At 46.2% G+C, this 16,204-nt stretch overlaps 1 protein-coding gene and 1 long non-coding RNA gene across 2 annotated transcripts in view; both read right to left on the bottom strand.

The window, feature by feature from the left end:
• The window catches only part of ace2 (angiotensin I converting enzyme 2), a 55,841-nt gene extending 52,439 nt beyond the window's left edge, over positions 1-3,402 (bottom strand). Inside the window, exon 1 of the mRNA XM_080204163.1 lies at positions 3,164-3,402. Within this exon, the coding sequence (XP_080060289.1) occupies positions 3,164-3,346 (183 nt within the window). The 5' untranslated portion in view covers positions 3,347-3,402. The remainder of the gene's footprint in view (positions 1-3,163) is intronic.
• An 11,463-nt stretch (positions 3,403-14,865) lies between these two features.
• Positions 14,866-16,183, bottom strand: LOC145353415 (uncharacterized). Its single transcript, XR_013888695.1, has 2 exons — positions 15,907-16,183; positions 14,866-15,852 (listed from the first exon to the last, which is right to left on the bottom strand). It is a non-coding gene; the product is annotated as an uncharacterized LOC145353415 (long non-coding RNA).
• Positions 16,184-16,204: the final 21 nt, after the last annotated feature.

Here is a 16,204-nt window from a genome sequence, read left to right as displayed (position 1 = left end):
TCTCTGTATCCACTATGTCAAAACCTTTCAGAATTTAAAAACACCTCTATTAAGCCACCCTTCAACCTACTTCATTCAAGACAAGCGGCATGGTGGCACAGTAGTTAGCACTGAGGCCTTACAGTGCCAGGGACCCGGGTCCAATTCTGGCTTGGGTCACTCTCTGTGTGGAGTTTGCACATTTTTTCCGTGTCTGTGTGGGTTTCCTCCAGTTTTCCCCCAAAGTCCAAAGATGTGCGGGTTAGGTGGATTGGCCGTGCTAAATTGCCCCTTAGTGTCAGCGGACTAGCTAGGGTCAATGCATGGGGTTATGGGGCGAGAATGGCCTCCTTCTGCACTGTAGGATTCCATGATATCCTATGAAAAGTGACCCAGCCTGTAATACATTCCTGATGTGTATACCCACACATTTCTGGTAAACTTCCTCAGCACCCTCTCCAATGATCTATATCCTGTTTATAATACAATTCCCAGGACTTTATACAGTCCTCTATGTATGGTCTTAGCAATACAGGTTTAACATAACTTCCCTGTTTAAATCTATCTAGAAATAAAGCCCAGTGCTTTGTCTAGTCTGTTTATTTTTATAACCTTGCAACATTTAAAAAAAAAATCTGCAACCATCGTGCAACTTTTAGTGATTGGTGTATTTGTACTCTCAGATCCCTCTGTTCCCCTAGCTCACCTTTACTGGCCGCTTCCGAATTCTTCCTATCAAAATGTACCAGCTCCCATTTATCTGGAGTGAACTTCATTTGCCAATTATTTGCTCATTCTGCCGGTTTATTAATGTCGTCCTGTAAGTTATTACAGTCCTCCTTAGTATTGACTATCTCCGTCATCCCAATGTCGTATCATCCACAAACTTAGAAGCTGTATTTTGATTCCAAAGTCCAACTCTTGAATGTAAACTGTGAACAGCCGTGGGCCCAGCCCTGATCCTTGTGGAACGCCACTCTCCACCTCCTGCCATTCTGAATAACCACCCTTTATGTAGGGATATGGGGGTAGGGCTTGGGTGGGATTGTGTTCGGTGCAGACTCGATGGGCCGAAGGGCCTCTTTCTGCGCTGTAGGGTTCTCTGATTCTATGATCCTTATTCCCACTCTCTGCTTCCTGCCACGACAGTAAGAAGTCTCACAAACACCAGGGTAAAGTCCAACAGGTTTATTTGGTAGCAAAAGTCCCTAGCTTTCAGAGCGTTCACTGCCCCTTCGTCAGGTGAGTGGGAGCGGGGCAGCCAGCACTCCGAAAGCTAGTGGTTTTTGCTACCAAATAAACCTATTGGACTTTAACCTGGTGTTGTGAGACTTCTTACTGTGTTTACCCCAGTCCAACGCCAGCATTTCCACATTCTGTCATGATGCCAGCTCACAATCCATTTATCACTTATCCCTGAATCCACATCCTCTGACTTTATTCATTATTTTATAATGAGGCAACTTCCTAAAGACCTTTGGAAAATTCAGATAAATTACAGCCACGACAATACATTGCCTCCTCTCTCTGTTATCTCCTCAGAGAACTCAATGAGCAGTTGTTTTCCATAACTGCTTGCTGACTATTTTTCCTGTCAAGTTGCTTTTGCATTCTCTCCTTTAGCAAAGTTTCCATTACTTTTCCTCCCGCGGATGTTAAGTTGACTGCCGTACAATTGCTTGACCATGTTCTGGGCGGGATTCTCCGGCCATTCACGCCAGCGGGATTCTCAGCGGGAGCTCCAATTTTTCCCGTCCTCTCCAGAGAGAAAATGCTGGAAAATCTCAGCAGGCCTGGCAGCATCTGTAAGGAGGTAGAAAAGAGCTGGCGTTTCGAGTCCAGAAGACCCTTTGCCAAAGTTGCTTTGACAAAGGGTAATCTGGACTCGAAACATCAGCTCTCTACACTCCTTACAGATGCTGCCAGCCCCTCTGAGATTGTCCAGCGTTTTCTCTCAGATTCCAGCATCTGCAGTAATTTACTTTTACCCCTATCTTCTCCAGTGGCAAGACATGAATGGTCGGAGAATTCCATCCCTCTTTTTAAACATAGAAATTACATTGACTATCCTCCAACACGTAGGCCAAATTTTTAAAAAAACTGTCTAGCAATGTTTCTGTCACCTGAGGCGTTGTCGCCCTCCAATCTTGCCGTGTTTGTCCCCGATTGCTATTGATTGCGGGAATGTGTTGCAACATTCATTTGAAGGACATTTTATGATGCGTTTCACCACACCATAAAGATTTGACTTTGCTGAGTACGGTTCAAAATGTTTTGCTGACTGCAGCCTTCTTCCCCTCTGGCAGAGAGGATGCTGGGACAGTGGCCAGGTCTGCCTCGCAGTCCAGCAGCTGTGGGACTTCCAACTGAGGGTGCAGTTAATATGTGGGGGGTGGGTTCTTGGGAGGAATTGCCATTGTTCTGTCAGAGTAACAACTAGCCACCGAGAGTCAAAGTTTACCGCCATGTGTTTGCGAAGCTGGCAAAATAGTATGGGAAGTACTTGACGTTAAAGATGGTGGGGTTGTGAATATGAAGCTGGTGCAAAGGGAAATGGTAGCTTAATGAAATGAGAAGCAGTGCTGAATGCTTAGGCAAAGATGCATAGAGGTACACAGACATTACAGCTCAGGTACAGATCTTTCAGCTGGTGGACACCCTGTCAGTGTCTGTAGAATAGAGATGGTAAATATATTACAGTGAAGCAGATACGCAGCAATCCATTATCAGAAAACTGCACTTTCACCTTTTGCATCTGCCGCTTTGACTTCAATCTGATGTTCCTGAGGGTTTCTCAGGTCCCCAAACCAAGGTGGCACGGTGGCACAGTGGTTCACACTGCTGCCTCACAGCACCAAGGACCCGGGTTCGATTCCGGCCTGGGGGGTGACAGTCTGTGCAGAGTTTGCACATTCTCCCCATGTCTGCATAGGTTTCCTCCAGATGCTCCGGTTTCCTCCCATGCTCAAAAGACATGCAGATCGGCTGTGCTAAATTGCCCCTTAGTGTCCCAAGATGTGTAGATTAACTGGATTAGCAAATGCATAAGATTACAGGGATAGGAGAGTAGTGGGTAAGATACTCTCAGACAGTCGGTGCAGACACAATGGGCCGAATGGCCTCCTCTGCATTGTGGGGATTCTTTGATTGTATGAAATAAGGCCACAGTTGTCACCGTACTCACCATTTCCAAGGCATTTTCTTCGGTGATGTTGACGTTATAATTCCATGATGCCACTGAGGACTTGTAGACCAGATCGACGGCCTGTTTGTTAAAATTGTCCAAAAAGTTTTGGGCTTCTTGGTCTGGAGTCAGGGAGAATGCAGCTGTCGTCAAGCCCAGGACACACAGCCCGTACGCAAACATTCTTCTCCCCGTTCAGAGAGTCCTCAACTGAGGCTTATCTTTCTTAGAACGCCCGTTTAAATCAGCTCCTATCGCAGTGGCCTTTGAACAAGGAATTAAGTCAAAGAAGATAACACTATGGATATGCCCTCGGACAGGTAAATGGTAACTATGCGCTGAAGTGATAAGTTGAATAATATTAACTCTTAATTCAATGAAGCACATTTTTACATGCAAGGTCTGAAAGTAACCATTCATTTGGGAATATTTTGCAAGGCATTCAATTCACTAAATCAGAAAGTATCCTTGCAAGATCACGGAAGGTGTGCTTCATTGGCCAAGCCCAGCATTTATTTCCCATCCCTAATTACCTTAGAGAAGGTGGGGGTGAGCTGCCTTTCTGAACGGCTGCAGCCCATGTGGTGCAGCTACACCCACACTGCTGTTAAGGTGGGAGCTCCGGCTCCCAGAAGGAAAAAACAGTTCCGACGATTATTCTCATTTCCCCGTTTTACTGTTTATTTTCCCCGTCTGGGAGGATTTTGACTGCAAAGGAAGGGAGGTATATTGCCAAGTCAGAATGGTGAATCATAGATCATTGAATCCTTACAGTGCAGGAGGAGGCCATTTGGCCCATCAAGTCATCCAGGCCCTATCCCCAGAACTCCATGCATTTACGCGAGCTAGTGCCCCTGACACTGAGGGTCCATTTAGCGCGGCCAAGCAACCAAACATGCACATCTTAGGCTGTGGGAGGAAATGGGAGCACCCAGAGGAAACCCACGCAGACATGGGGAGAACTTGCAAACTTCACACAGACAGTGACCCAAGGCCAGGATCCGGCTCCCTGGCACTGTGAGGCAGCCGTGCTAACCACTGTGCCACCGTGCTGCCCATGAGTGGCTTTGAGGGGAAACTCCAGATGGTGGTGTTCCCAGATGCCTGCTATCCTTGTCCTGTCAAAGCATGGGTTTGGAAGGTGCTTTCTAAGAAGAAGGTGCATTGCTGCAGCGCGTCGGTTTTGGGGGACTGAATGTTTAAGGTACACACTGCTGCCACTATTCCCATCCTATTCATATACTTGTCAAGATGCCCCTTAAAAGTCACTACATATCTGCTTCCACTACCTTCCACGGCAACAAGTTCCAGGCACCCACTACTCTGTGTAAAAAATCTGCCTCGTACATCTCCTTTAAACCTTGCCTCTCGCACCTTAAACCTGTGCCCCTTAGTAATTGACTCTTCCACCCTGGGAAAAAGCTTCTGACTATCCACTCTGTCCATGCCTCTCACAATCTTGTAGACGTCTATCCGGTCTCCCCTCAACCTCCATCACTCCAGTGAGAACAAACCAAGTTTCTCCAACCTCTCCTCATAGCTAATGCCTCCATACCAGGCAACATCCTGGTAAATCTTTTCTGTACCCTCTCCAAAGCCTCCACATTCTTCTGGTAACGTGGCGATCAGAATTGAACACTATATTCCAAATGCGGCCTAACTAAGGTTCTGTAAAGCTGCAACATGACTTGTCAATTTTTAAACTCAGTACCCCAGCCAATGAAGGCAAGCATGTTGTATGCCTTCTTGACTACCTTCTCCACCTGCATTGTCACTTTCAGTACCAGTGTACCTATACGTGCAGATCCTTTTGCCTATCAATAGTCTTAAGGATTCTGCCATTTGTTGTATATTTCCTATCTGTATTAGACCTTCCAAAATGCATTACCTCACATTTGTCCGGATTAAACTCCACCTGCCATCTCTTCGCCCAAGTCTCCAACTGATCTACATCCTGCTGATGGTCCTCATCACTATCAGCAAATCCACCAACTTTTGTGTCATCCACAAATTTACTTATCAATTTAGTTACATTTTCTTCCAAATCATTTATATATACTACAACAGCAAAGGTCCCAGCATTGATCCCTGAGGAACTCCACTTGTGACAGCCCTCTATTCAGAAACGCACCCTTCCACTGATACCCTCTGCCTTCTTTGACCGAGCCAGTTTTGAATCCACCTTACCAGTTCACCTCTGATCCCATGTGACTTCACCTTCTGCCCCAGTCTGCCATGAGGGACCTTGTCAAAGGCCTTACTGAAGTCCATGTAGACAACATCCACTGTCCCAACCTCATCAATCATCTTCGTCACATCCTCGAAAAACTCAATCAAGTTTGTGAGACTCGACCTCCCCTTCACAAAACCATATTGCCTCTCACTAATACATCCACTTATTTCCAAGTGGGAATAAATCCTGTTTCAAAGAATCCTCTCCAATAATTTCCCTACCACTGATGTAAGGCTCACCAGTCTGTAATTACCTGGATTATTCTTGCTACCCTTCTTAAACAAAGGAACAACATTGGCTATTCTCCAATCTTCTGGGACCTCCCCTGCAGCCAGTGAAGATACAAAGATTTCTCTCAAGGTCCCAGCAATTTCCTCCCTTGCCTCTCTCAGTATTCTGGGGTATAGTCAGTCCATCAGGCCCTGGGGACTTGTCCACCTTAATGTTTCTCAACAACCCTAATACTTCCTCCTTTTTGATCTCAACATAATTTAAACTATCTACACATCCTTTCCCAGACTCATCATCCAGCAAGTCCTTCTCTTTGGTGAATATTGACGCAAAGTATTCATTTAGTACCTAACCCATTTCCTCTGGCTCCATGCATAGATTCCCTTCCTTGTCCTTGAGTGGGCCAACCCTCTCCCTGTCTACCCTCTTGCTCTTTGTATATGTATAAAAATCCTTGGGATTCTCCTTCATCCTGCTGGCCAATACCTTTTCATGATCTGTTTTAGCCCTTCTTACTCCTTGCTTAAGTTTCTTTCTACGTTCCTCATATTCCACACTTGCTTTGTGTGTTCCCAGCTTTGACAAATGCTTCCTTTTTCTCTTTGACTAGGCTCACAGTATCTCTTGTTATCCAAGGTTCCCAAAACTTGGCATATTTAACCTTCATCCTTACAGGAATGTGTCACTCCTGAATCCCTATCAACTTAGACTTGAAAGCCTCCCACAGGCCAGATGTGGATTTGCCCCTCATACATCTGCCTCCAATCTACATTCTTCAGTTCCTGCCTAATATTGTTGTAATTAGCCTTTCTCCAATTTAGGTAGGTGAAGTGAAAGCAATCAGGCAGACCACAGTGAAGGCAGGGGGGGGGGAAGGCAGGATCAATTGTTAGGGTAAGGTGGAACCTGGCAGCTGGAGTTGCATACCACTGGTGGGGAAGGGTATCACTCAACGGGCTACAAGATGGTGGATCAGGAGAGCTGATCCTGCACAGAGGCCACCAGGTTATGGTGGAGATCTCTCCGCATTGGGGAACAGGACCCTGTTTAAAACATAGGCTGTCGGTCCCAAGACCAGAAAGGACAAAACTTTTCATAATGCTAAGCTAAAAACAACCCCTCCCAACAGAGACTCTGATCACCTAATCGCCAGCACCAGATTGGCCAGGGGTATCGTGAGACCCACTGGTCTGATGTGATGAAGATGATCAGGCCTATCGAAAGGCAACTCCACATTATATAACACTGTAGATCAGAAGATCCCATTGTTCGCCAACACCAGCTATCCAAGGGATCAATCAATACAATTTTTGGTTTGTCTTTGCCTTTTGCCTTTTGGCTGGATCAGTCAGCTAAGAGGCAGCCTCCAAAAAGAGACCATCAAACTGTGACATGAAGTGAAAGGAAGGAACAAGTGGTATACAGCTTGACAAGATCGGTATACCAGAGAAGTATCTAGCTCTCCCTCCCTCTCTCTCTCTCCCTCCACTACCAGGATTGAAGGAAGTCACATAATCCAAGGAAAGGTACAGCCTTGAAGACTTTGGCCAGAGAGTATTTCACATGTGGAACACTCCTCCTAGTACCATGTGGAGTATGGCCTAGCATCTCCTGACCAAACCTCAGGTAACTTTGAGGGTTTAAGTTGGGTAAGGGAACCTGGGGTGGGGTGTAGTGCAGTGAAGTCCAAGGCGAAGTAATCTGTTTTGTTATTAACTGCGTAAGAATGTTTAGGATCGGCTGCGCCAATATTTACATACGCTATTCATTAATAAACTTTCTCTTATTGTTCAACTTGTGAAACCTGTGTCAATGGCCTTATTTGCCATCCTTCACCAAGGTTCAGAAATGTGGCCTGTGACCGTAAACCATAAGATCTCTACAGTGCAGAAGGAGGTCATTCGGCCCACCGAGTCTGTGCCGACTCTCCGAAGAACATCTTATCCAGGTCCATCCCAGCCACCCCTATTCCCACAGCCCCATGTATTTCCCGTGGCTAATCCATCTAACCTGCTCATCTTTGGACTGTGGGAGGAAACCTGAGGCCACAGAGGAAACCCATGAGTGAGTTCGGTTGTTACCAGTAAAGATTGAATGACCCTCTCATGTTCAAAAACACCCTATAGGGCCTTGGAAGAGGAATTTTCTGAGGTGTCCCACTGGGGTTTCATGTGTTCAGTTGATCTCATGCAACTAATACATAGACCATGAAAGACAGCATGTCATTAAAGAATGAAAAGAAGCTTTATTTGCTAATGCTTGCAACAGGAGAGAGAAGACAGTCAGTGAGTGTCAACTATCCTCTCTGGCTTAGCATTACAGGTGTAGAATTGATGTACCGTCCCGAACACTTCAATCCCCACCCACCCAAACTGAAGGGCCTGATTATAATATTACTGTAGCCAACAGCATTCCACCTGTCAACAGGATTAGGAAATCATTAGCTCATTACAACTAATGTTCCTGCCCCATTCCTGGGAAATCTAACCCATGTACAGCTGGCATATCCAAGGCCACAGCTAACATTTACAAATTTTAATTGGTGAAAAGAGCCATTCCTTTTCCCAAATCCAGACTCTTATCAGCTTGAGAGACTGTACCAACCTCGTTACCCAGGAGTGAATGTATTCCCATACAGTCTAGACCCCTAATTAAACTCGCTCCTGAGAAAAAAATCTTCCTTTCTAAACTCCATTGTATGAAAAGAATTTGGCCTCTCTACTACTGTGTTTCCCATCATGCCGAGCAGCTAGATTGCCCATTGGCCAAGATTTACAAAACACATTAAGAATACAGTTTAATTTCATAATACATGGTTAAATTGTGGCTGTACAGTTTGTATATTGTTCTAGGCACAACTATGAATTCTCACTATATGTAAGGCACTTTATAATTATCTTAACCGGGTCTACTTATTATTGTAAAACTAAAATGAAGGACTTCTGTAATCTAAATTCAATTTATCCTTCTTCAGGCCTCAAAGGGCTAAGGGTGAGAAGGCTGTTGACCACCTACTTCTGGTAAAATCCCAGAGGGCAGGGGGTGGGGGTGTGTGAGGGACACAGCACCATGTCATTCCTTAACCATCCCCACCTCCCCACAACCTTCCCAATAGCCACCTCCTGAAACCCCATCAAAAGCCAGGCTATTGAATACCTCTACACCTGGTAGCAACAGACAAACCCAGCTGTGATCTGACCCCAGAATCATAGAACCCTACACTGCAGAAAGAGGCCCTTTGGCACCAAACACAATCCCACCCAGGCATCACTCCCATATCCCTACACATTTTACCCACTAATCCCTCTAACCTACACATCTCTGGACACTAAGGGGCAATTTCTTAGCATGGCCAATCTACCTAACCCGCACATCTTTTGGAGTGTGGGGGGAAACCGAAGCACCCAGAGGAAATGCACGCAGACACGAGGAGAATGTGCAAACTCCACACAGACAGTGACCCGAGCCGAGAATCGAACCCCGGACCCTGGAGTTGTGAAGCAGCAGTGCTAACCACTGTGCCACCGTGCTGCCCACAGTGTTTAGAGTTTCTCTTGTACCCATAGATACTGGCTTCATTTCAGCTATTGAAGAGATTTTTAGACAAATTGTTGCTGAAGATACCTCTAATATCCAAGGAGTGAACCATCATTGGAATTGCTGTGCCTTAGTGCACGATACACAGTGTGGAAAAAGGAACATTGAACCTTTTTACTCAAGTCTCAGGGTATTGCATAAACATCTGGAAATTAAAGTTAATGTTTTCCTGATGTAGTCAAATGTTTTAATTCCAGTCACGATGCACTTTATACAACTGTCATTATATTGATGTTGGGGCAATGATGTATATCATTAAGTTGGCACTGCAGGCCATAGATAACATAGAGAAAATCCGCACGCATACAAACTGCGAGACTCCCCACACTTTCCTGTATCCAGTGCTACTGTGCATAGCCCTTCCATTTCCATGGAGGGTTTTGGGGACTGTTTGTATTAGGGCGGAGATCTCGTGGCACAGTGGGTAGCGTCCCTACCTCTGAACAAGAAGCTCCAGGTTCAAGTCCCACTGCAAGATTTGATGGCCAGGAAAGAGGCATTCATAATGTGGTCAAACAGGTTTGAACATCAACCTGCAAATCCTTCCAAACATGCCAATGGCTGGCAATAAGATTGAGAGAGACTTACTTGTTGTGGGGTAGTACTTCTCAAGCTATAAGCCCTTGATGACAGAGTAGCCACCTGATCCAGGAATAACTAGCTACAGAAACAGTCTGTCTTAAAACACTACTCAGTGCGGGAAGAAGATTGGACTGTATTAAGGTTATACACCTCTCTCGCCAGTGCAGAAGAGTTGTGTGCAAGGTGTATAAGGGATCATGTTGTTGGATTTAGCAGTCGCTAAAGGACAAAAAGTGGACAATACAATTTAAAAATGCATTGTTCCGGTATGACAGCTGAATTTCCAATGATCTTTTCGGGTGGGTGTATCTGACATCAAAGAAGGTATGGCAATATAAACTGGCTAGCAATGAGTATCAGAGCTCTGTGCATCCAGTGTTCCTGTCCTGGCTCAAATAAACAACTCAAAGCTCAATGTCCACAGCTATCTATTAGGGACAGGTCACACCTATTAAGCAAAGTCTTTTATTTTGAGGATCTATTTCCCAAAAAAGCTTCAGAAACTGTGGCTACATGTTGCACCCATGATTCTATGCAATAAGAGTCAGTCTATTTCACACGATCCCTCCACTCCCTTACTTGGAAAGAAGGAAGAAGCAGCAACAGGGAGTATCCATGCCCAACAGCTGAAGTTACTGCCTCTGGAGTGTCCATGGACTGATGAGTGCTCCTTAACATATATAATTTGTGGAGTGTAGCTCTCTGATCTAGTTGTACTCCCACAAGAAAGTTTTCAAACTTAAACCTACTCGTTCTCCCATTTGAAAACTTTCAGTGTGTACAAAGCCACACTTGGTTTCCCAGTCCGCGTACAATAAAAGAATATAAATAAAACTGTTTGGATTCCAACAATCATTTATTATAACACAGAAACAATGTGAATATCTTCGCTTTATCCCCACCCTAGAAATACCTAGCTACAAGAGCTAGTCAGAGGTTAGGAATCCGGCAGTGAATAACTCATCTCCTGACTTCCCAAAGCTTGTCCACCATCTACAAGGCACAAATCAGGAGTGTGATGGAATACTCTCCACTTGCCTGGATGAGTGTAGCTCCAACTACATTCAATAAGCTCAACACCATCCAAGACAAAGCAGCCCGCTTGATTGACACCCCATCCACAAACATCCACTCCCTCCACAACCAATGCACAGTGCCAGTAATGTATGCCATATACAAGATGCACCGTAGGAACTAACCAAGGCTCCTTGAATAGAACCTTCCACATCTACATCCACTAACTCCGAGAAGGACGAGAGCAGCAGAAACCCAGAGAACACCACCACCTGGCTGTTTCCCTCCTAGCCACTCCCCATCCTGACTTGGAAATATATCGCCATTCCTTCTCTGTCCCTGGGCTAAAATCCTGAAACTCCCTCCATTACTGCATTGTGGTTATACCTATGGAACATGGACTGCAACGTTTCAAGAATGTGGAGATGCCGGTATTGGACTGGGTCTCACAACACCAGGTTATCTGCTTTCTTGCATCTTGGTAGAAACTTGACATCTGTGTTGATATGCGCGATCTTCTTGGACATCCTCTCCACTTGGAGCCGGCAGTTTGCGGTGTCTATGGTAGTCATGATGTGGAGATGCCAACGTTGGACTGGGATAAACAAGGTAAGAAGTCTCCAGGTTATAACCTGGTGTTGCGAGACTTCTTACTGCGTTTCAAGAAGGCAGCTCACCGCCACCTTCTCAAGGGCAATTGCAGATGGGCAATAAATGTCGGCCTAGCCAGCGACACCCACATTCCATGAATGAATAAATAAAAACCATGGCTCCACTCTTCCGCAGTGAGCATTCTGGGGGTGTATTTCCTTATCTATAAACTCCTCCCCAGTGATAACTCCCTCTGATGAACTTCCTTCAGCATGTACATTACAGCCGTGTACAGCCGGTGTGCATTCTTGGTGTCAGGCATCTCAATGGTTATGTATTTACAGAATTGCCCACTGCCTCAGGATAGCCCGAGGAAAACCTTTGGTTCACTTTGTTGCCACCTTATCTCAATGCAGAAATAAACTTCAACAACAGCAAGGGAGCATTCATTCACCAGGATGGGTCTTCATAATTTTAAGTTCATAAGTTATTCCTCAAAATAATAAGGACTCTGAAGCATTTATTGCTGATGCTCACAGTGTATTATGCAGAATGTAACATTAATAATAACATCACTTACATTGGGGGCGATATCTCACAAATTCCTTGGAAAACGCCTACATTTCTGTTGTAATATTCCTTTAAGGAGTTGCATTGTGTTCCTTACTTCAGAGAATCTACAGTGCAGAAGGCCGTTTGACTGATTAAGTCAGCACTGACCACAATCCCCTCCAGGCCCTATCCCCATAAACTCATTCATTTACCCTAGCTAGTCCTCCTGATACTAAGAGGCAATTTAGCACGGCCAATCCACCTAACCCGCACATCTTTGGATCCGTGGGAGGAAACCCACGCAGACACAGGGAGAATGTGCAAACTTCACATCGACAATAATCCGAGGCCAGAATCGAACCCGGGTCCCTGGCACTGTGAGGCAGCAGTGCTAACCACTGAGCATGTTTCATGTATCTATCAATGGGGGGTATGATTAGGAAGTTTGCAGATGAAACAATAATTGGCTGTGTGGTTGATACTGAGGAAGGAATCTGTCAACTCGAGGATGGCGCTGCTCAGGCGGGCAGAGAAGGGGCAAATGGAACTCAAGTTGGAGAAATGTGAGGAAATGCATTTGGAGAAGACAAGCAAGGCTAAGAGAAGGCCAATAACAGGCAGGGCATTGTCCATGTCAACAGAGCCCTGAATATAACAGGATGGGTAGGTAATGCGGTTAGAGAGATATATGGGATCATTGCTTTTATCACTCGAGGCATGGAGCATAAGAGAAGGCGATCATGCTGGAACTGTGTGAAACATTAGTTACAACACAACTGGGGTACCTCCATACAGCCTCATAACTGAATCATTACCCCCTCTGCCCTGGATTCAGATTTCCCTGCAATGTGCACATCAAATGGACAGCATATACTCCGATGCATCTTCCCAAGCCTCTGGCTTCGACTACCAAGAAAGAACAGGAGCAGGAAGATTACAGAAACACCACCATCTTCACATTTCTTTCCAACAGCATTGTGATACCACTCAGCTGCAACAGGCCATAGGATGGATGAGTAGACGTGGGAGAGAGGTGTGAGGGTGGTAAAGCTTTCCAGAAGTGATAGGGAGAGACAATATAGACCTACAGATTGTACAAAGACAGTCTGTTCATCTGCACAGACCTTTATAGATGTCAGGACATATGAGAGCATAGTTAGCAAAGTCTATCGAATCTTGGTCTTCTTAAATAGAAGTATTGAGTACAAAAGCAAGGAAGTTATGCTGAGCTGTTAAGCTCTAGTTTGCGTCCAGTTCCGATCACTGTATGTTCAGAAGGAGGTGAGAGGAGATTTACCTGAATAATTTTGGGATGGGGAATTTTAGCAACACAGTTAGGTTGGCACATCTGGCGTTGTTCTCCTTGGGGCAAAGGAATTAGGAGGGAGATAGACAGGTATGTCTATCTCACCGAGACATGTCACAATCTTGTACAAAGTACAACCTTGTACACAATCTTGTACAAATCTTGGGGCAGCACGGTAGCACAGTAGCTAGCACTGCTGCTTCACAGCTCCAGGGTCCTGGGTTCGATTACTGGCTTGGGTCACTGTCTGTGTGGAGTTTGCACATTCTCCTCATGTCTGCATGGGTTTCCTCCAGGTGCTCCGCTTTCCTCCCACAGTCCAAAGATGTGCGGGTTAGGTTGATTGGCCATGCTAAGTTGCCCCTAGTGTCAAGGGGATTAGCAGGGGAAATACATTGTGGTTGGTGCAGACTCAATGGGCCAAAGGGACTCCTTCTGCCCTGTAGGGATTCTATGATTCTAACCACTGCAATGCCTGTGGTGTAGGTACATTCACAGTACTGTTCCAGGATTTTGACCCAGTCACAGTGAATTCACTGTCCTTAGCGTGGGTAGTAGAGGTAATGGGTTTGGAAGGTACTGTTAAAAGACACTTTGTAACTTTCTGCCATGCATCTTAACTTAGAACATAGAACACTACAACACAAACAGGCCCTTTGGCCCACAAGTTGTGCCAATCATATCCATGCCTACCAGGCCTATCTATAGCTCTCAATCCCATTAAATCCCATGTACTCATCCAGAAGCCTCTTAAAAGACCCCAACGAGTTCGCCTCTACCACCACCGACGGCAGCCGATTCCACTCTCTGAGTGAAAAACTTACCCCTGACCCCTGACCTTGTACATCTTGTTTGAAGCAAGGAATATAATACAAATCAGGACGAGCGGGAAAAGAGGAAGGGGGCCATGCATAAAAGGCCGGATTGTCAGCAGGCTTTCACGGAGCTTTCCTCGCACCTCTCACTCACTGAGGGACTGCCTCACTTCACCAGGAAGGCTGTCACTGAGCTGGATCAGCCTCAAAGCCAGCCTCAAACCAAGACACCGTTGGCATTGTCTGCGACTACCAAAGTCACTGAGTCACTTTAACATTTACGCCATAGGTTCCTTCTAGTTATTCTGATAGGTGCTGGACCCCCAGTGCAGCCGCATTTAGGATACTGTTGGATGGTGGAATTCACAGACTCATAATGAACTTCCTGCCAATCTGCTTAGATCATGAGACATAGGAGCAGAAGTAGGCCACTCGGCCCGTTGAGCCTGCGCTTTCACTTGATGAGCTCATGACTGATCTGAAATGATAATCCTCAACTCCACTTTCCAGCCTTATCCCCATAACCCCCGATTGCTTTAAAAGTCTGTCTATCCCAGCCTTGAACAAACTGAGCGACCCAGCCTCCAGAACTCTCTGCGGTAAAGAATGCCACGGGTTCATCACCCCCTGGGACAAGAAATTCCTCCTCATCTCTGTCTTGAATGGGTGGCCCCTCACTCTGAGGTTACGCCCTCTGGTTCTAGGTTGGCAGCTGAGAAGGCTGTTTGGCCCTCACCTTTCGAGGACTGTGTTTCCACAACAGAAAAAGGGTAAACGTAAATTAAGCGGAGGAGCTGACTGGATTTAATAAAGATAAAACGTGGAATGACAAAACAAGGAATATTTAGATGTGAATAGTTTACATCCCAGTAAATTGAAAGAAACCACTATTTAAATTGCAGATGTGTCAGTCAAAATTTTTAACATTTAAGCATTCAAGAATTGCACCTCCAGGCTGAATGTTGCCAAAGCCATTGCATTGGTTAAAACAGGAGGGAGAGAGAAACCAGGAATGGAATTCGGCTTAGGCCACATCATGTTCAGCTCGCCAACAGGAGAACGGGTTCGAAACTCATGTCATCTCTTCAGGAGGTGCCCAACGTTATTGGACTGCAATCAGGTGGACAGCCTCGGGCCTACATTGCAAATAAGGCCCCAATCCAGTCAGAGGCCAGCATCTCTCCAGGACTGGCACTTCCTCTTGCAATTGGCTGCTGCCAGTAATGTGCTGAAACCTCGGCCAGGCTTCTTCACCGCCCCCTGGAGATGGGTTTGTGGGAGGGGGGGTTGTAGATTGGGGAGGTCACAGGGAAGAGGTTGACAGCACTGGCGGGCAGTGGAGGGTTGGATGCAAGAGCAGGATGAGAGGCCCTGAATGGGCACGCCCATTCCTGACAGAGGGTGTCTCCGACAGAGCGACAGCAGATAGGTAGTCGCTGGCAGACAGGAGCTCAAGATGGGAGAGTCATGTGAATCCGTGAGCCACCATTAAATCCCAATTGGCTCAGGGGTGATGGCCTTTGAGTAGCTTAGTAATTAGCAGGTGGGTGGGTTCATTGTGTCAGCCCATTTCCACCATCAACTGAACAACGGTCAACTTTCACTGCATGGCCTCCATCTCCATGCTTGCCACCTAGCCCCATTCAGTAGCTCCTGCCACCTAGCTCCCTCCAGTAGCTCCTGCCACCTAGCTCCCTCCAGTGAGCTCCTGCCCCTAGCCCACTCCATTAGCTCCTGCCACCTAGCCCCCTCCAGTAGCTCCTGCCACCTAGCTCCCTCCAGTGAGCTCCTGCCCCTAGCCCACTCCATTAGCTCCTGCCACCTAGCTCACTCCAGCTCCATTAAATCACAGCCCAGAAAACTACAGAGCAATCAGTCTAATGTCAGGAAAGTTAATAGAATTGAGGACAAATGATGGGATTCCACATTGAGGTGGAGCATCATCACCTACATTAGCCAGGCCAAGCCTGCCTTGAGCTGGCTGGGGAACTTCAAGCAGAGTTAACAGATGTCGCCCTTTAATTGGCTCAGGGGGGAGTTCTGTGCCCACCTTGGAGGGAAGGCCCGTCTCCAAGAGACCCTCCATCACCTTCCCCCTCCACCCCACCCAACTCTACCAC

Source organism: Carcharhinus amblyrhynchos, chromosome 15 (assembly GCF_965287045.1).
Source record: "Carcharhinus amblyrhynchos chromosome 15, sCarAmb.v2.hapA, whole genome shotgun sequence".
Taxonomy (NCBI): domain Eukaryota; kingdom Metazoa; phylum Chordata; class Chondrichthyes; order Carcharhiniformes; family Carcharhinidae; genus Carcharhinus; species Carcharhinus amblyrhynchos.
The sequence above is the reverse complement of the archived record's forward strand: the minus strand, read 5'-3'. Positions and strand labels throughout refer to the sequence as shown.